This window comes from Lupinus angustifolius, chromosome LG06 (assembly GCF_001865875.1).
Source record: "Lupinus angustifolius cultivar Tanjil chromosome LG06, LupAngTanjil_v1.0, whole genome shotgun sequence".
Classification (NCBI taxonomy): domain Eukaryota; kingdom Viridiplantae; phylum Streptophyta; class Magnoliopsida; order Fabales; family Fabaceae; genus Lupinus; species Lupinus angustifolius.
The window spans coordinates 30,929,407-30,949,026 of NC_032014.1; the positions used below are offsets into that span (position 1 = coordinate 30,929,407).

The 19,620-nt window shown below is 33.5% G+C and overlaps 5 protein-coding genes across 7 annotated transcripts in view; 2 read left to right on the plus strand and 3 right to left on the minus strand.

The window, feature by feature from the left end:
• LOC109351116 (G-protein coupled receptor 1) overlaps nt 1–342 on the minus strand; it is a 5,080-nt gene extending 4,738 nt beyond the window's left edge. Inside the window, exon 1 of the mRNA XM_019592470.1 lies at nt 51–342. Coding sequence (XP_019448015.1) covers nt 51–236 — 186 coding nt within the window. The 5' untranslated portion in view covers nt 237–342. The remainder of the gene's footprint in view (nt 1–50) is intronic.
• Nucleotides 1,535–5,168, minus strand: LOC109351117 (receptor-like protein kinase). The gene is made up of 2 exons (XM_019592471.1): nt 2,153–5,168; nt 1,535–2,038 (listed from the first exon to the last, which is right to left on the minus strand). The coding sequence occupies exons 1-2, from the start codon at nt 5,052–5,054 to the stop codon at nt 1,683–1,685; spliced, it is 3,258 nt and encodes a 1,085-aa protein (XP_019448016.1). The 5' UTR covers nt 5,055–5,168; the 3' UTR covers nt 1,535–1,682.
• Nucleotides 7,751–10,851, plus strand: LOC109351118 (probable protein phosphatase 2C 50). The gene is made up of 4 exons (XM_019592473.1): nt 7,751–9,394; nt 9,485–9,802; nt 9,878–9,983; nt 10,106–10,851. Exons 1-4 carry the CDS (start codon nt 8,513–8,515, stop codon nt 10,438–10,440), a joined length of 1,641 nt encoding a protein of 546 aa, XP_019448018.1. The 5' UTR covers nt 7,751–8,512; the 3' UTR covers nt 10,441–10,851.
• On the plus strand, nt 11,718–15,763 carry LOC109351119 (protein PLASTID MOVEMENT IMPAIRED 1-RELATED 1). Of its 3 annotated transcripts, none has more exons than XM_019592475.1 (3): nt 11,718–12,007; nt 12,210–14,279; nt 14,412–15,465. In XM_019592475.1, the coding sequence occupies exons 2-3, from the start codon at nt 12,256–12,258 to the stop codon at nt 15,463–15,465; spliced, it is 3,078 nt and encodes a 1,025-aa protein (XP_019448020.1). In that variant the 5' UTR covers nt 11,718–12,007; nt 12,210–12,255. The 3 variants fall into 3 exon arrangements, with proteins under 3 accessions (XP_019448020.1, XP_019448019.1, XP_019448021.1); XM_019592474.1 differs by having other exon boundaries at nt 11,718–11,943; XM_019592476.1 differs by lacking the exon at nt 11,718–12,007 and having other exon boundaries at nt 12,256–14,279; nt 14,412–15,763.
• Nucleotides 16,302–17,456, minus strand: LOC109351121 (probable WRKY transcription factor 50). The gene is made up of 4 exons (XM_019592478.1): nt 17,186–17,456; nt 16,886–17,024; nt 16,588–16,705; nt 16,302–16,557 (listed from the first exon to the last, which is right to left on the minus strand). Exons 1-3 carry the CDS (start codon nt 17,421–17,423, stop codon nt 16,588–16,590), a joined length of 495 nt encoding a protein of 164 aa, XP_019448023.1. The 5' UTR covers nt 17,424–17,456; the 3' UTR covers nt 16,302–16,557.

The window sequence follows — 19,620 nt, forward strand, 5'->3', positions numbered from 1 at the left end:
AGAGAGAGAGAGAGAGAGATTATAGATCTGATAAGGAAAAGAATGCGTACGGAGAGAGCGAGGTAGAAAACGAGTTTGAAGGAGAATTTGCGAAGCTCCTTGAAAAGCAGGTAGCACATTACTATGAAACTTGAACCTGCTAATGATAGGCTCGATGCTCCGGCGCTCACCGCCATCAGAATGTGGCGATCGTGTGCCGTTAAAGTGGCGGCCACTGCGGCGGAGGTCGCCGCCATTGGAAAGGAAGAGTTGGTGATCGGCGATGAGGGTGGTGATGCGAAATTAGAATAAGGTTATGAATTCCGAATTCCCAATTCTGATTAGTTTCAGTTATGCTCATATTTTTTCAGCTTATTAGTTTAGTCCTTCAAAAAAAATTTAAGATGATCCAAAAATTTTAAATATGGATTAAATTAATCATGCTTAGCATATTTTACAACATTTGATAAAGACTAATTTAACCCAACAAAATTAATTTGACTAACATTTAACATTTTTGTGAACCATTTTAAGTTTTTCTTTTTTAAATAACTAAATTGATAATATAAAAAAAAATATAAAGAATTAAAATAAATATTTACTCTAGTTAAAAATAGAAGCCTTTTTGGTCATCAAATATTGATAGCAGTAAACATTTGTCCTAAAAGTTAAATTTCTACTTTTTATATTAAGTATTATTTTAGGTTGAAATGTATTTTATGACTTGAGCTAATTGTTTTTTTTTTGTCATTCTTTTATTTTTTTTATTTGATTTTGTCCCCTTGGATTTATTTTCGTTTGTGTCATTGATCTATACATTAGTTTTTACCTAGTGGCTAGTAGTACTAAACTACTGATAGATACTTCTTTAAATTGATTAAAAAAACACGTTTTGATTGGAAATAATGTCATGTGATTAAAAAAATATCATTTTAATCATACTAAAAGAATATTTTAAAGTTGACATTAATTATATAAAATTATAAACATAATTAAAATTAAACAAAAGCAAATATCTCAAAGAAAAAGCAACATTTTCCATACATATTAAGTTACATATTCATCATAAAAAAATCAAAAACTTCAAAAATATATATTAAACAGATTATTGCTTTACCAAATTCTCTTTAACAGATTCATTATTGAAAGTCTTAACAGGAGGCAAGTCTTTCAATTATCTTTTTATCTTCTTTATATACAAGTTTTCAATTGACTCAAGGAGAATTAGAGAGCCCGTTATCCAACCGAAAATCCAGTCACGAAAACTGATGAAAATTGTTTATAGCTTTACCAGATTCTCACTAGGCCATCGCTGTTATTTTATTTGTAATCACCCACCAATCTTCTATGAGTACATGGTTCACTTGGCTACACATTTTGTCAACTTTTAAACTAATTTTATAATAAATCGATCCGTGGTACACAGTATGGTAAATACATGGTACAAAGGTACAAAGTACGGTAAATACGTGGTACACAATACGGTAAATACATCTATTTAAGTTAAATCCTCAAATATATGCCAGTTCCTCTACAACACAAATTTGGAAACTGATAATATAATACAAAATCACATTAGAATGCATACACCAAAACTACAGGACCAGAAGATAAGCAAAATTCATAGTTACACACAGCAATACAGTTATCATGATCATACACATAAAAGTTAGAAGCTTTTCTATTAAAACCATGCTATCTAGTTAACTCTTCATACTTGTTGGCCTTGGATTAGCATAAGATAATTGCTTGGTAACATCTCTCATTGTTGGTCTATTGCGCGGATCATTTTCGGTACATCGCAAAGCCACCATAAGAACTTTGGTAGCTTGTTCCATTATATGAGTATCTAGAAATTCATGTGCAAGACTTGAATCAACAATTTGATGAATTTCTGCTCTTGTTTCCTCCCACATAGATTTAACCCAAACCACTATACTAGTACCCTCCTCCGTAAATGACTGACTCGCCGCCTTCTTTCTTGTTATCAGCTCAAGCAAAACTACCCCGTAACTGTATACGTCCGATTCCCTACTATTCGCTGTTGTATAAGCATTCTCTGTCACAAGTGACAACTCAATGTAAACAAGATAACCCACATGAGAGTTTTTGTAAAGGAGAGAAATAGCGAATCAACAATAAAATGTACGAAGTTGGTTAGTTAGTTAGTTACCTGGTGCAATATAGCCGATTGTACCGGGAACAATCATGGACGGATTTGAAGAAGTAGCAGAGTGATCCAAAAGTTTGGCAATACCAAAGTCAGCAATATGAGGCTCCATATCAGAGTCCAGAAGTATATTGTTCGGCTTGATGTCTCGGTGCACTATGGAAGGATCACAATCATAATGGAGATAAGCCAATCCATGAGCAATTCCAACAGCTATCTTATATCTCACATTCCACTCTAAGGATAGTGGTGGATTCTTTTCATGCAAAATATCATGAAGGCTACCATTTGGCATGTAGCTATATAAAATTAGACCATAATCTTTCTTAAACCAGAAATCTTCCAATTTCACCAGATTTCGATGCCTAATTTTTCCGAGGGTTTGAATTTCTCTAACCATGCTCAGATTCTTACCTTTGCTCGCTGCGAATCCTAGCTTCTTTACTGCATAAACTTTGTCCGGGCGTATTGCGGCTTTATAAACCACTCCATGGGCTCCTCTTCCGATAACATAACGATCATTTAGGTTCACTGTAGCCTCCATGACTTTGTTAAAAAGGGATGAAGTACCTTCTCTGGCAGAGATATTCACTTCCTGCTTTGATTTTCTTCCGAAAACAAACTTATAAACTAATACCAGCAAAACCAAAACAACAAATATTGAGCTTCCAAGCACTATCATTGCAATTTCAAATTTACCGAGGCCTTTATGATTCGCTGATTTTTTATCGCATTGTTTGAGATAGCTGCTTTCGTTGCAAACTGAGCCATCCGACGGTGAACAATTGATACATAAGCCAGGATTGCCGATAAATGATGTCATGGAAGAATTAAGCAACTTCATCAGCATCTTTGGTACAGGACCATGAAAGGAATTGTATGAAATATTGATTTCGACTAATGAATGGAGATCATCAAGAGCTTCTATGCTACCTGTCAAATTGTTCTGAGATAGATCCAGCATTAGCAAACTCTTCAGGTTTCGAATCTCTACAGGAATGTCACCTATCAGCCCATTAGAACTTAGATTCAACCCGTAAATCAAATTCTGCAATGCTCCAATGGATCTAGGAATTCTTCCTCCAAGCATATTTCCACCAAGTTGTAGTTCATAAAGCCTTTCAAATTCTGACAAGAAAACCGGGATGCCCCCGCTAAATCGATTCTCTTTTAATACCAATGAGCTTAGCCCTGTCCAGCTCCGCAAACTTGATGGCAAAGAGCCGTTTAAGAAATTGAATCCCGCATCAAACTTGTCCATTTTTGTGCAGTTTGATAAATGAGAAGGCAAAGGACCTTCTAAGTTGTTGTGAGAAAGATTAAAAGTCCGAAGATTCGCAAGATTTCCTAGCTCCTGGGGTATAAGCCCCGAAAATCTGTTCCTGGACAAAACTAATTCATTCAGAACTGTGCAATTCCCTAAACTTGATGGGATTGTAGCATTGAGTTTGTTGTTGCTGATATCCATATAATTCAGATTCATATTCCTTTCAAAATCCGGAAGCGGCCCGGTAAAACTGTTTTGTTTAAGAATGAGCCTTGTAAGAGTTGTACACCTTCCAACATCATGAGGTATCCTACCTTGAAATTGATTGATGCCCATAATCAAAATGCTTAGTTTCTTCCCAAAACAAAGATTTGGTGGAAGTTCACCACTGAAGTTATTATTTGTGAAATCCAACTCTACTAAACTGCTATTAATTCCTAAGCTTTGAGGTATGATTCCTGAGAATTGGTTATTAAACAATGTGATATTTTGCAGTTTCTTGAGTTGTGTCATCTCCAAAGGTAATTCTCCATAAAGACTATTGTTATACACAAGTAGATGCTTAAGTCCTTGAATCTTCCATATCCCAAGTGGAATTTCACCACTCAACTTATTGGAAAACAATTCAAGGTCTTGTAGCTCACTCAACTTCCCTAGTTCACTAGGAATCTCTCCTTCGAGCCGATTCGAGTATAAATGTAACTCTGTCAAAGCCTTACAGTTTCCAATCTCAGGAGGTATTCTCCCAGATAAATGGTTCTCAGGAAGCCTTAGAATTGTAAGCTTGGTGAGTAGACCAAAGGAAGATGGAATAGTTCCATCTAAGTTACAAGCAACAGAAGCAAATTGTGATAAAGCACTACAATTTCCTAAGCCTGAAGGAATGCCTCCACTAAACACATTGAAAGATAGATCCAAAAACTGTAGATTTTGACTACAAGTGTTAGAAGAACCCAATGGAATTGTACCCTTAAGACTATTGTGGCTGACATCAAAAGACACAAGATCATTGAGATTGTTAAGTGTATCAGGAAGAACACCCTGAAGCTGATTATCATTCAAGTACAAATCTTGTAACTTAGTGCAGTTTACAATAGATGATGGAATTGCACCATGCAAGTTATTACCTTGAAGAAACAATTGCAATAGCTGAGTCATGTTGCCAATATTTGTAGGAATATAACCACTCAAACTGTTATAAGAGAGATCAAAAAACTGTAACTTTGGGATTTGAGTGAAAGAAAGTGGAATTTCACCACTCAAATAGTTAGAAGAAAGGCTTAGATAGTTCAGTTTAGAAAGGTTTTTGAAGGATTCAGGTATTTGGCCTGAAAAGTTGTTTGAAGTAAGGTCTATAGATTGTAGAAAAGTACAAGATGAAAGTTCAGGTCCTAATTGACCAGGAATGTTATAACCAGAGAGGTTAAGAGAAACAACATGGTGAAGATGGTTACAGTGAATTCCAACCCAAGAAGAACATGGTGTAGAATGAGAAGAAGACCAAGTTGAGTTAATGGAAGGTGGTATAAATGTCCAGTGACTCATGAATGATAAGAGTGCAACCCCATCTGAGTTTAGTGCTGAAACAAGAGCATGCAACAATAAAAGAAACACTTTCAACAAGACAAAAATTCTCATTGATGTTGGGTATTATTGTTTGAGAGAGAGAGATTGTTAGAATGCAAAGATGAAGAAGATGAACATTGAAGTGTGAAAGGTGGTGTTTTCTGAGCACAAAGTGAAAGAGTCAAAGAAAGAAAAAGAGTTGAATGTGTTGAGAAAATGAAGAGGACAAATATAAAGACGGTGAGAATGCATTAATGTGCGGGAGAGATAGCATTGTCAGACCCATTTGTAATAAATAAATGCTGTTCCTACTATCCTATATCCAACTTCCCGAGATTTGTTGTCCCATATTTTGTTCGTAAATATTTTTTCACATTAATAATAGAGTAAAAACTATTTTAATATAAAATATTTTTATTGATATAAGATATTATTATAGTAATATATTAAGATTAATAAATACTGTTACATTCCAGTAACCATCTACCCTTCTGCACAGCCATTATGTATGTGGTGTGACTTGAATCACATAAGTTACAAATTATTTGATTTATCGTATGAGGAAATTGTCCACTTTTAATTATAAAAATCACACAGTAGTTTTCTATGAAATAACTTTATTTTTGCATGGACTTCTTTATGAATTTAATCATTAATGTTTGTTTTAAGAGTTACAACATATCTTCTCCTACTTACAACAAAATGATATACATAATTATAAATCAATAATTAACATATAAATATCACAACATTATAATATATGTTACTTTCTACAAAGATAAGTAAGAGGATATATTATTTTGGATATTCTAAACATGCAATGGTCTTTAACATATGAGAGAGAGAAAAGTGTTTGAGATTTTCACATTTACTAGGACTTGGAGATGGGGAAATGTATAAATAATTGGAAAAGAGCATGTAGATTAGGAATAAGATGCTGCTTTATTGGCGTAAAATTTTATTAGATCCTCAGAATGATCAAAACGTTAATAATTCAATTTTTGGAAGAATAACATTTTTTGGAAGGGGCAATTACAAACTCAAAATGATTAGTTTTTTATCCAAATGGGTAAAAAATATCATTAATAAAACAAAAAAGTATGGAGTTTCATTTCTCTAATCTATCTACCTAGTCGGCTAGTACTAGCTTTATTTAATCCATACTTTTGAAGGTGGACATATATTTTTATTTGCACGCGTCAACATTCCTAAAGTGTTATATTTTTTAATTAGTTAGATTTGCTTAATTAATTTTAAAACATTTGAAAGAAGGTAAGATTAGGTGAAAAGCAATACATTTGGTATGAAGCTGATTTCCAAACCTACTACCACACTTAACTAATTGTTTTTTAAGTGGAAAAGTTGGATACCATTTTATTGGTTGAGTAATGTACCTTAGCTTATAAAACTATTCATTTATTATTTAAAATTGTCAATGGTAATATTAGCATTTTCTTTCTTTTTCCATCCTCATTCTAATATTATAATTATCAATACACCATTATCATCATTTTCACCTATTCTCATTTATGTGGCCAATGCTTCAACCACTATCATTATTTATCCTTCATCATTTTTGCCAATATCATCACCATAATCCTTAATTATGATCACAATTATCTAGTCTATATGATTATGTTAAAAAATGTAAAATAGTATATATAAATCGAAATTATGGAACAAAATTGTAATATCATGCAAGTGGTGAGTGAATATTAAATTATTTATCTTATTTCTTCTATTTGTGATTTTTTTTTGTGAACTTTTTATGTTCATTTAAACTTGGAAGATGATTAGTGCATGCTCCTAAGGTTTTTAGAGTTTTAAATTCTCCATCTTCATTAATTAAGTCAAGTATAAAAAATATATATATAATCAAACTCTTATTTGTTAAGCATCACAGTAATCAAAGTAAATTTTAATCTTAAGTGAATTAGAATGGAGAGAAAATAATGAGATAAATTGAAGAGAAAGAGACATAAACTAAAATTGTATTTGCAAATTAAAACTCAAACTCAAATCATAAATTGCATTTTTGTTATTTGTGTATAGTTTTTATATTGAAATCACATTGTCCCTAGACATAAACTCAGTTGAGCTGATATCAACAGTTGCAGCAGTAGTGACCAAAAATGCACACACCATGATGCATGGACCCCCTTTATTTTCTTACATATATAGTTTTTGTCCCTAGATATATAGTTTTTTCTCATACATACATACATATACATATATATATACATATATATATATATATATATATATATATATATATATATGGAGATTTGGGTGGAGAAGCTTTGACATGATCTTCAAGGTTTGTCACGTGTCTACCCGAGGCTACACTCATTTTCCTAACTATTGAATTGAAGTGTAATATTCTCATTTTATTTATTTGTACATTTTTTATTCTAACTTCAAGACTATGAGTTTATTAACCTGGGTTCTAAGGATTAAAAATGAAACACCTAAAAAATAAACAATTGAGACAAACAAATCTATATAGAAAAGTTAAGTATATTTTATACAAGTTAATTACGTTATTTCTCAATAAGAAATTATACCTTTTAATTACTACTAGGCATGAGGCATGATTTTCTAAAAAAATGACACTTATTAAAGAAATTACATCCCGAAAGAGATTAGTTTATTATTAACGAAGATAATGGTACAATAAAAAGTAATATATGCCTTATATTAGTAATTAGTGAAACACGTGACACATTAACAATGTCACTTAACTTAACTGACGACAAAAATAGAAACCAACATGTTTTGTTTTTGGTGTTGTTAATGATGCTTTTGTTCCTTTTTTCCCATCCATGGGTTTCAGGTGCCAAAAGTGAGAGAGAAAATAGTGTGTGAAAGGAAGGAACCACACACTTTTAACAAAATTAGGTACTAACCCTTTTTTATTTCTTTCCCCTTTTACCTTCTTTATTCATTGATTTTGCAGTAATAGTAATTACTAGAGGGTTAGCCAGAAGAGGCTGTGATGTGTTGCCTCAGATCCAGTCAATTGTTGAAAAAAGGTGTCATCTTTTTAGGTTTTCCTTGTGATTCTTGAGACTATGCTTTTTCTATGGTTCTTTCTCATGACCCTTTTTCTTCTTTCTAGTGTTTAGAGATAAGGGGTGTTGTTTTTTCAAGTGAACTATGTTTTTGTGCAGATAAAGTTTGTTGTTGTTTTTTGTGTGTTTCAGGGTGTTTACATACACAATTGGTAATGCTTGAAAGGGGTGTTACTGTTAGCATAGCTATTTATGGTTAAAAATTCCACTGATGGAAGTTTGGATCCGTTTTTGTTGACCAGATCTGATTATTCAGTTTCACTTTCACCACCTTTTAGCTAAGTTTATACTTGTATTCTTTGAATTTGTTTCCTTAGGAATGGATGAAGGTACCCTTTATATTTCAAGTTCATTTTCAATAAAAAAGCAGGTACACTATTAGTTGAAGTATGAAAGATTTTGTGATACCAGAGGGGTGGGAGGGTAATAACTTTTTTTACTATCTAGATAGGGGTTTCAATGGAGGAGGTTTCGTTTGCGGTTGCGGTGGCATTAAGAGTAGGTAATTTAGTCTGTGATAATAATCGAACTGTAGCTACTACCCACATGGATGTATCAAGGTTTAAGCTCATGGAAGATGCTGGGTTGTTAACTGATTCTGTAACTAAGGTAGAGACGGTAGCAAGTTCTGATGATCGTCATAAGCAAGTTGGTATTGTAGAAGTCGTGTCACCAAAACAGGATAGGGAAGGAGATATTCCTTTGTCGGACACAATGTCTCAAAATAAAAGCAGCGTTTTGGATCCTGGTGATGATGTATTAGTCCATGAAGTTGAGGAGGATAATTCGTTGTCATTGGAAGGTGACCAGATAATTGATAGTTCATGTTCTCATTCGGCAGTGAGTGAGAACAGTAGCATGTGTGATGAGGAGTTCATCAATTTTGAGGCCAATTCAGATGTTGGAACACCGTGTTCCCTGGACATAGATAAGAGTGTTTGTGGTGTCAATATTGTTGCCCAGCCTGCTGATTTGCCGGAATCAAATGTTGTGACAGATATTATGAGTGAACCCCTTGCAGTTGCAGGCAGCCTTGAAGAAGATACCGGAGTAGGGTCTGTCCCCGAGCCGTCTGCAACTGGTCTTCATCAGCAAGAAAAAGGGGTGAGTGGAACAGTTGGGCGGAGCGTTTTTGAATTGGACTATGCCCCACTTTGGGGATTTATATCTCTTTGTGGAAGAAGACCAGAGATGGAAGATGCATTTACAACTGTACCTCGATTTTTGAAAATTCCTATTCAAATGCTAATTGGTGACCGGGTTCTTGATGGAATGAACAAATGTTTCAATCAGCAGATGATTCATTTCTTTGGAGTTTATGATGGCCATGGTGGTTCTCAGGTAAAGTGTATTTTGTCTTTGCTTATCACGATTCTCGTGTCTGATTACTATGTATTACTGTTCCACTTAGAGCTCACTTTTCTCATTCAGGTGGCAAATTATTGTCGTGATCGTATCCATTTAGCCTTGGCTGAGGAAATAGAACTTGTCAAGGAAGGTCTAATTAGTGGAAGTATGGTGGATGGTTGTCTAGATAGGTGGAAAAAAGCTTTTACCAATTGTTTCTTGAAGGTTGATGCCGAAGTTGGAGGAAAAGTTAATAATGAACCTGTTGCTCCAGATACTGTTGGTTCCACGGCTGTTGTTGCTATTATCTGTGCATCTCATATCATAATCGCGAACTGTGGTGATTCAAGAGCGGTTCTTTGTCGTGGCAAGGAACCGATGGCATTATCAGTGGACCATAAAGTAAGTTTCTTCTAATTATAGCTCTGCATCTCCTTCGAAATGGACCATAAAGTAAGTTTCTTTGTTATATGGTAGCCTAATCGAGATGACGAATATGCAAGAATCGAGGCAGCTGGTGGAAAGGTGATACAATGGAATGGATATCGTGTATGTGGTGTTCTTGCAATGTCACGGTCTATTGGTATGTACTCGAGTTTAATTCTGAGACTTTAATTGATAAAGCAAGCACGAAAGAAGAGTTGTATTATGCAGTTGTTTGCTCAGCTGACACAGTTTCGGCTTACCCTTTTATGTAACTTTCAGGTGATAGATATTTGAAACCGTGGATTATTCCAGAACCAGAAGTTATGTTTCTTCCTCGTGCGAAAGATGACGAGTGTCTTATTCTGGCCAGTGATGGTCTGTGGGATGTCATGACGAATGAAGAGGTCTGTGACCTTGCTCGGAGACGGTTACTTCTCTGGCACAAGAAAAATGGATCAGAACTACCCCCAGAGAGGGGAAAGGGAGTTGATCCTGCCGCACAAGCAGCAGCAGAGTACCTAGCGCACCGTGCTCTTCAGAAAGGAAGCAAAGATAACATCACCGTCATCGTAGTGGATTTAAAAGCTCAGAGAAAATTCAAGAGCAAGACATGACGACAACGATGATTTCTTCAACTGCTGCACGTCGGTTGTTTGAAGACGACGATTGTAAGATAGAAAGCTTACTTTAATCAATTATATAGTTTTGCCCATTGATTTTTCACCAGGGCATGCATCTCTTGGCAAAAAGAGAATAACACACTCTACTTATATTACATCTACCTTCACTATAACTCTATTAATTGAATCTCCTTGTTCATTGTGTTACATTGAACCTATATAAAATCTTAGCAAATTGTTGTAGGGATAGGAACTAGTTCCATGCCTTCGATATGTGTCAAAATATATTGTATTCATTATTATTCCTCCAAATATAAAGGCTCTCTCAGGTATTTACTGCATATTATTTTACCCTATGTGTTCACAAAGAAGCACTAGCTAATTGACTATAGTGTTTTTCAAGAACAACACTCTATGATTCGGGAGTACATTTATTATCCCACAAGTTGTGTCACTGCATGTATTACTAGCCTGTAATTGGTTGAAAAAATATATTGAAGTTAAAAAATTAATAATTAATTATTTTTCTGATCAATCACAATCAATAACACATGGAGTAACACATTGTGTTAGTGATGAAATGATATCAATGGCCATGACCTTGTTTCAAATAAGGAGGAATTATTGTATAGTGGGATACCAATATTAGTGGACATGTCTATATTTTTATAAATATATAATAATTTCTCACTAAGAAGACTCACTTCCTTTATTCTTCTTTTAGGGGCTTAGTAACTAGTTGTACATATTTCATCTACATATTACAATAAAATGGCAAGACAAATTTTTTCATCTACACATTTCAAGGATAGTTACAATAATAATGTATTATTATAAGAAGTAATAATATATTAAAATATGTTATCCCACACACTTGGAAAAAAATAGATATAAAATAAAGTAAAATAATAGCTCTTTATTCTAATATTGTAATAGTTATTGTATGATAGTACATTATATATATATATATATATTATAATAGATATAATAAGGAATATAATAATATTATTAATTTAATTATTGAAATGGTCCTTGTGAGGAATGAGGAAGTAATAAGAATAAAATAAGAGTATTATATACCTGTATTCAAAGTGTAAAGATTTATATATGGTCACTATTATTTACCTTTCATTTTGGATTTTCTTTTCTTTTCAAGAAACAATATGATTAAAAATAAATGATAAATGACGTAATAATAATATATAAAACTCATACATAATATTTTATCAGAAAATAATATAAAAGAAGAAAAAAAAAGTGAGTTAGTAGCGACTCTATGACCAACCCAACGGTGAAGGTATGATATATCGCATCCCAACACGCAATCTTCAAACCATAATTACCACAAAAATTAACCAATCTCCATTTTTCCTTCTTCTTTATTACAAATCACAATTCACAATTCACCTCTTATCATCTATATTTCTTCACTATTTATTCTTATTATTATTTCACCCCAACACACTCATAAAATCACCACCTAACCCTGTCTCTTTAGTAAGTCATTTCACTTCCTATTTGCTTTTTTTATTTCTTTCTGGGTGATTCATGTTACAATCATGTAAATTCTAGTACCCTTTTCATTAAATATCAAATTTTTGTTGTCAAAATTAATTCTTGCTGTGTATTTTGATCTATTCTAGGATCTGCTAGTTGTTTATGACTATGATTTGATGATATGTCTTTATTATTCTTTATTCTTATTGATGATGTCTTTATGTGATTTTAATTTATCTATGTTTTTAAACATGACAACTGTCCAGATTTGCTGATCAAATTTGTTCAATCTTCAATGCCAATAATAATAATATGATGATGAATTCAATGTTTGAGTGTGCAAAACAAGATGCTAATAATGGTGATGATGATGATGTAGAAGTTATTGGTAATAGTGGTCAACTACTGAGTGACATTAAGGAAATAAGCAAAGCTCTTTACTTACATAATTCCCCTTCTAAGCCTTCTGTATCCGTGGTCAATAATCGATCGAAGTCGGCTGGAAAATCCCGTAATCCGTTGCACAAGGACAAGAAGTTACTCTCTTTGCCGTTGAATTGGAAGAAGTCCTTGAAAGCTTTGACCCATATTGGTTACCAAAAGTTCACTTGTTGCTTTAACCTTCATGTCCACTCAATTGAGGGATTGCCTTCGAATTTCAATGGCATGACGTTGTGTGTGCACTGGGAAAGGAAAAACAGAATTCAAAAGATATGCTCTTCGAGTGTTTTCTGTGGTGCTGCGGTGTTTGATGAAGCTTTGATACATGCATGTTCTGTTTATGGTAGCAGCATCGGGTCTAGTCACTCTGCCAGGTATCTCTCGAAGCGCTTCTTGATTTATGCTTCTATTGTTGGGGCACCTGAACATGACATAGGGAAACATCATGTTGATCTCACAAGGATTTTGCCTCTGACTTTAGAAGAGTTAAGAGGTGATAAAAGTTCAGGGAAATGGACCACGAGTCTTGGGTTGGCGGGAAGGGCTATTGGAGCTACCCTTAATGTTAGTTTTAGTTATCAAGTAATGAAGGATGATGGGTTGATAGACTTTGGTGACGATGGAGGTTCTGTTTTTTCTAAATCAATCAATTTCTTATACCAAAAACTTGATGAAGGGAACTTCCATTCAGCATTGCCAGACTCAAAACAGCTACAACCACTTGAATCCGAAATTCTTCTGGAGTCAGAGTCATATCAAGAATCAAGTGAACCTGAGTCTGATGTCACCGAGTTTTCCATTATTGAACAAGGAGTAGAAACAGCATTGGAAGAGGAGTCTTTGAAACTTGATCAGACAAAAGTTCGAACAGTTGATGTTTCTACAGTTGAAATCATTAATGTGGATGAGATTATTAAGGATGGCGATATATTTGTTGACAGAAACACAATATGCCATTCAGTGGATAAACTTTGTGGCAGTTGCAAGAACGATGCTGCGATGGATGACAACAAACATAAACGCAGTAGTTCATGTGTCAATCTGCCTTGTACGAAAGTTGCGGATATAGCTCCTGAGACAAATGAGTTTCTTTTCCAAGAAGACTACACAAGCATTAAATCAAATTATAAAGCACATAAAATGGAAAATAAGTCAAATAATATCACCGAATCTGTGGAAGGTGATTTCTTAAACATGCTGGCCATAGAGAGTGGTTCATTCGGCTCAAGTTGCGATGGTGATCCCCAGTCTCCCAGAGAGCAGCTTTTAAGACTGTTTGAAAAGGAGACTCTAGCATCAGGTAACTCCTTTTTATATTTTGATGCAAATGACGAGGAATTCGGGACAGATATACTTAGCAGTGGGGATTGTACTGTGGTTTCTGATTTATCATTAATCACTCAAGCTGCTGAAGAGGAGCATGCAAGGGTGACTCAGTCATTGATATATAGAAGGAAGGCTGAAATTCTTGAAGATTTGGAGACTGGATCATTGATGGAACAATGGGGTTTAAATGAAAGGGACTTCGAAAATTCTCCGGAAACTTGGTCTGGTGGATTTGGAAGTCCAATTGAGCTACCGAATGAAGAACCATCCGGATTACCTTCAATTGGAGAGGGGCTTGGTTCATTTGTTCAAACTACGGGTGGAGGCTTTTTGAGGTCCATGAATCCTTCTATCTTCAGGAATGCTAAAAATGGTGGGAACCTATTCATTCAAGCTTCTGATTCAGTTGTTCTTCCCACAAAAATGGGTGATGATATATTGGAGATACTGTTGCACTTAGCATCTGATGGAGTTGAAGAGCTGTGTAATCATATGTATAGACTAATGCCTCTGCAAGATATCACTGGAAGATCCCTTGAACATATTGCCAAAAACAAGAGTCCTGAAAGGTTAGCGAGTGTGATAATGGCATAGTTGTGATTGTGAGAAATCGTATTTTCAATTTTATCATTCCACACTCTTTTTTTCTATCTAAAGTATTTAATTTTTTGTTCTGATTTGCTTTCTTAATTCTGTTGCAGGCAGGGATCATGGCAGCATGATTTGTTTGATGAATTTCCGTATGATTATTTAACGAATGAAGGCATGTACTTGGACTCTATGGGTCTGGTAGCTATAGCTCCTATTGCAATTAATAAGATTGAAACCCTTTTGATAGAAGGGCTGAGAATACAGTCTGGCATGTCGAACGAGGAGGCACCGTCATACATCCATCCTCAATATACAAAGATGCCTAACTTCGGAGGCAGAAGAGCCAATCTCAGAGGGTTTTCCACATTAACGGATGGAGTTGCTAAATTGCAACTAGAAGATAGTGAAGAAATTGGCAACGATGTTGATGGATTGATGGGTCTGTCGATGACATTGGATCAGTGGCAGAGATTGGATTCAGGCACTATTGAAGGAGATCAGAATTTGGAGCAAATTTTGAAGATTCTTAAAGTACACAATTCTAACATCACAGAATTAGATTATGAAGCGTTGGAAAATGCCATTGAGGCAGAAATGTACAGAAGAAAGCAAGGGCTCTTAGGGAACCACCTTGCTGTGTCTTTTGTGATTCAGCTTAGAGATCCTTTACGAAATTATGAACCGGTTGGTGGTCCAATGCTGGTTTTAACTCAAGTGGAAAGAGTTCTGCAAGACCAGAACGATTTTCTTGAAGAAATGGAAAAGCAAATGGAGAATGAGGCCACACTAAATGAAACAAGTACCAAGAGCATCGTGAACACAAATGTAGATAATGAAACAGCTCGGTCTAGATTTAAAATAAATGAGATTCACCTTACAGGTGTCGTTACCAAAACCGGAAAGAGACAGCTTTGGGGTACTGCAACTCAACAACAGTCTGGGTTCCGTTGGTTGCTCGCCAGCGGCTTGGGTAATACTGCTAAACATACATCTTCAAAATCAACGGCAATTGCTAGATCATCCCCACTGTTGAACAAAAAGTTGCTGAATGAGGATATCTTGTGGAGCATTTCTTATGCTAATAATAACACGAGAACTAACGGTAAAGAGCTGGCAGCTGAAAATGTACACGTTCGGAACCCTGACATCATCTTTCCAAATTGAACTATTAGATCTTTTTTAACATAATATTTTAGCCATTTTTGGAGGTTTCTCCATGTAGATAGTTAATGCTAGTAAATTATCCAGGAAATCACACAAGTCAACTAGCCCAAATTTTTGTTGTATATTGAAATTTCTGACTTTGTTTGGAACAACCCCTTCTTCCAATAACCTCTCCTGAATCCTGATTTTGGAGATGCATACATTGTAAAGTATAATTACCAGCATGTGTACATTGCAGAGTCTATCTGCAATGTTTGGTTTCTTATACATTAATAAAATGTACACGTCTAAGTTATTATTTGTTCCCTTACTTCTAATGGCCAATTTTTTTCTTAAGCTCTTTTGAGGCACCATTGCTATTACCAACTGAGAAGAGGCATAAACAAGAAAGTGCATATGTTTATTTATTTCACGAATCCTTTATTTATTCGAGATCATGTTGTCGACCGTCTCTTTTATACCTCGATATTCATTCACATTTAAATAGGTTCATGTTGTCCCAAATGTTGTAAAAACCATCTCTCACTATGTTACTTGCACAGCGAATTTCGACTATATTTGGAACAACAGATTATTGTACACACATTTTCGTATTCCTCGAAACACTTGGTATCTCAATATTCACCCACATTTATATAGATCTATGTTGTCTAAAATGTTGTACAGAAAAAACAAGTTCTCCTATTTATTGTTAGCATGAAGGTGGTTGAGGACTTCTCCATATTGCACTAAGATTTTAAATTGCAGTTCATAAGATTAATTGCAGTTGCAGCCAAATATTACTGCAACCATAATTTAGAGCTATAGTTGCATTTTTTGTGTGTGAATATAATTGCATTGCATCCATATTCTCTAAGGTATGAAGTTTCATATAGTCATTATGATAGCTCTAGTGCTACATTCTGTTTAATTAGAAACATGGTTCCTACCAAAAACTGTATGCTTGAAGATAACAGTAGCACATTTTCTTATATATTGCATCAAATCACAACCCTCAAAGGTTAATTGCCACTACATGATTCTAACTTCTAACATAGCTGAATAATGCCTTTAACATTTTAGTAGTAACTGTAACCCACAAAACTTCCAAAACTTCCAAAACTTGTTTTCTTCATATTGGACCTACCTTGGGTGAGTGTGAGTTCCTTCATAGGTTGTTATTACATATCTTGAATCATCCCTATCTCTGTCTACTGTCTTTTTTACAGGACATCCTTCCACTGAACACCTATAGTAATGCCTGTAATCACATACCCTTAAATGTTAAGGTTGTCACAAATTTAATAGTTGTTTTAGGACAAATGTTACTTAAACACCTTTTTCTGCATTAAACTTTTACATCACTCTTCTCTAATCATGTTATTTAGTAGAAAAAATTATAATTATGAATTTATGATCATCCATATGAATGTATATAAACCTTGGATTTGGACTGTTCTTCACCATCTTCTTTCCATATTTTCTCCACTTGTATCCATCATCAAGGATTTCAACCTCTGACTTTGTTTTGAATGAAAATTTCTTTCTAACTTTCTTCTCTTCTACACTGCTAATTTCTCCTAAGACACAACCAAAGATTACAAGCCAAATCAAAGAAATTCATAAATAGTTGAAGATGTTCATAACAACATGCCATCATTATACAAATAGCAAAGTTGTTGAGAACATATCAACCTCAAAATCAAAACACATTTCAATACAAGTAAGGAACTTGACTTACTTGTAGAAGAAGAACCTTCAAAGTGAATGCCACCTTCTCCAAAGTCACTAACAACATTGGCTTGATCATATACAACTTGGGTTGAAACATGTTCAGAAACAAATGAACCAGGATCATCATCAACCACCCATTCATTATTACCATCAAACTTTAAGTACTCAGAAAGCTCAATAGACCATTGGTTGGTGAAATCACTGTCAGATGAAGAATCTGCTGTTATTTCATTTTTATCTGTCATTTTGGTACCACTATTGATATGAACACAAAGAATCACCATGCATTCAATATATATATAGGCTTAAACATGTATTTTTGGACCTATGATTTTTTTATATTTTAATTCTTATATTTTCTGAATGTTTTGCCATTGATCCTTCCGTTAGTTTTGGATGGAAATTGCTGATGTAAATAATACAAATCAACGATAAATAATGTGTTGACAATATAAAAAACTTTATACTGACGATACATAAATTTTAAACTCTTTGTACATGTTTTTAATGGTCCTATGTAACATTTTTTGGTTACATGAGTTCATATACCGTAGTTTAATATTTTAGTTGGAATGTAAATGAAACATTACATGCTCAATGAGAACTTATTTACTATTTCTACCACATGTTATATATTTTCCATTACAAACATTAGGGACTAAAAATTAAAACTATTTAATTTATATAAACTAAAATTAAAAAAATTCAGACTAAAATCAAAATTCTGGTATCACAACAAATATTTAAGGAACATATATGTATACTGAGAAAATATATATATACTATTATTATATTATCTATCATTCATATTTAATTATTATTGACTTGTTAAAAAAATAATCCAAACAAATAATAAATAATATACTGATTGTATACAAATATTTAAAGTAACAGCGCATAAATATTACTACAATGACATCATGTATATAAGAATCAGCCTCGTAAGTTCATGTAACCTTCCTATTTACTATTAAGCTTAGAAATGATATCTATTGCTAATGATATTTGTTATTTGAATAACTATGCTCCACAAAATTTCTTTGACTTTATTATCTATTATAGAGTAAAGTATTTGCACTTTTAAAATAGATAACACTAGGAAGACTTAGGAAGACTTTCAAGGGATATTAATGTGCAACCCCTTCACAACGGTATTTGTACCTTATTTAATGCCACATGATAAGGTATAATAGAAGCTTTTATTTTTTTTATTAATATATAAGTGTATTTCTAACCCAAGTTTAATAATTGTGCATTTTTTATATTATTAATATATCATTTAATATTTATATGAATGATATTAAATTAAAAGTCAATATTATTAATACATTAATAGTAGAGAATGCAAAGAGTGCACTTCATTTTCATCTTTTAACATGTTTTTAGACACTTATATTGTTAATAATTACTTGAATGATTTTGTTTACTCTTATTTTTGAAGTTGAAAATGTGATTGCTAGTGTAAATAGAACAATATATTATTATTATATTTTGATTTTTGTAATAGATCTTTCTCTAATATTTGAGAGGAGTCTGACTCGTAAGAATATTACGAGTAAACAACAATGATATTTCTGTGTTTCGTTGTTAGGAACCACAAGTTGAAGTCTTTGCTTGCATGAGATTACCATATAAATGACTTCATCATCTTCCTTGTCTTTTTTCATTATTATTTTTCATAATTGGAGGATGCTATATATATAGATTCTAGACTATGACCTTATAATTTATTTAAAAACATTTATTTTCTACAAGCCTACAATCACCAATTATATATAGATTCTAGACTAAAGACCAATTTTTGGTCCTCGGAAGATAGTAACAGGAGTCCAAGACACACTTACTAGGAAGTTCAAAGGTATCTTCCTAGGCCATTCATTTAGTGTGTCTTCTTCCTTGTTACAAAGTAACATGGATAGCTTTTCATATCATATTGTCAATTTGTCTTCATTCATTGACTCACATTCCATAATATAATTGTGATCGTGGTAATCTCAGTAATCCTTAATCATATTATCATCACAATATCATAACCATATCAATCATGTTTTTTTATATAATTGCTCATAATATTATATTTTTAACTTTTTTATACTCATGGCAACCATAATTACAACTTAATACTATATAGTTTGTGATGATTTTATGAAGAAGGGAAAGAAACAAAAAGTACTCTCTCCTTTGTTGGACAAATGTGAAATCAAAATATAATACTTCCATTTTTCACTCTCTAGGTAAAGTATTCAATCCTTAGTTTCTAGGATGCCTCATGTCTACTACATATGCGTCTCAATACCCATGCAACCCCTTAAATCAACATGTTGATAAATATATTTGGATTGATAAAGGATAATCTTATTTAGTATTTAATTAGTTTTGTTTTATTTGAGTTTATTTGTAGTTTAAGTTTATTTTGTTAAGTATTATTTGAGTTTATTATCT

Excerpts from the sequence above, each read along its gene's own strand:
- LOC109351118 (XM_019592473.1), top strand. The coding sequence starts at position 8,513 with ATGGAGGAGGTTTCGTTTGCGGTTGCGGTGGCATTAAGAGTAGGTAAT. Across the intron at positions 9,395-9,484 it reads ATGGCCATGGTGGTTCTCAG|GTGGCAAATTATTGTCGTGA; the intron begins GTAAAGTGTATT and ends TTTCTCATTCAG. Across the intron at positions 9,984-10,105 it reads TGCAATGTCACGGTCTATTG|GTGATAGATATTTGAAACCG; the intron begins GTATGTACTCGA and ends TGTAACTTTCAG.
- LOC109351117 (XM_019592471.1), bottom strand. The coding sequence starts at position 5,054 with ATGAGAATTTTTGTCTTGTTGAAAGTGTTTCTTTTATTGTTGCATGCT. Across the intron at positions 2,039-2,152 it reads AATCGGCTATATTGCACCAG|AGAATGCTTATACAACAGCG; the intron begins GTAACTAACTAA and ends CACTTGTGACAG.
- LOC109351121 (XM_019592478.1), bottom strand. The coding sequence starts at position 17,423 with ATGACAGATAAAAATGAAATAACAGCAGATTCTTCATCTGACAGTGAT. Across the intron at positions 17,025-17,185 it reads TGAAGGTTCTTCTTCTACAA|GAGAAATTAGCAGTGTAGAA; the intron begins GTAAGTCAAGTT and ends GTTGTGTCTTAG. Across the intron at positions 16,706-16,885 it reads AAGAACAGTCCAAATCCAAG|GCATTACTATAGGTGTTCAG; the intron begins GTTTATATACAT and ends ATGTGATTACAG.
- LOC109351119 (XM_019592475.1), top strand. The coding sequence starts at position 12,256 with ATGATGATGAATTCAATGTTTGAGTGTGCAAAACAAGATGCTAATAAT. Across the intron at positions 14,280-14,411 it reads AAAAACAAGAGTCCTGAAAG|GCAGGGATCATGGCAGCATG; the intron begins GTTAGCGAGTGT and ends ATTCTGTTGCAG.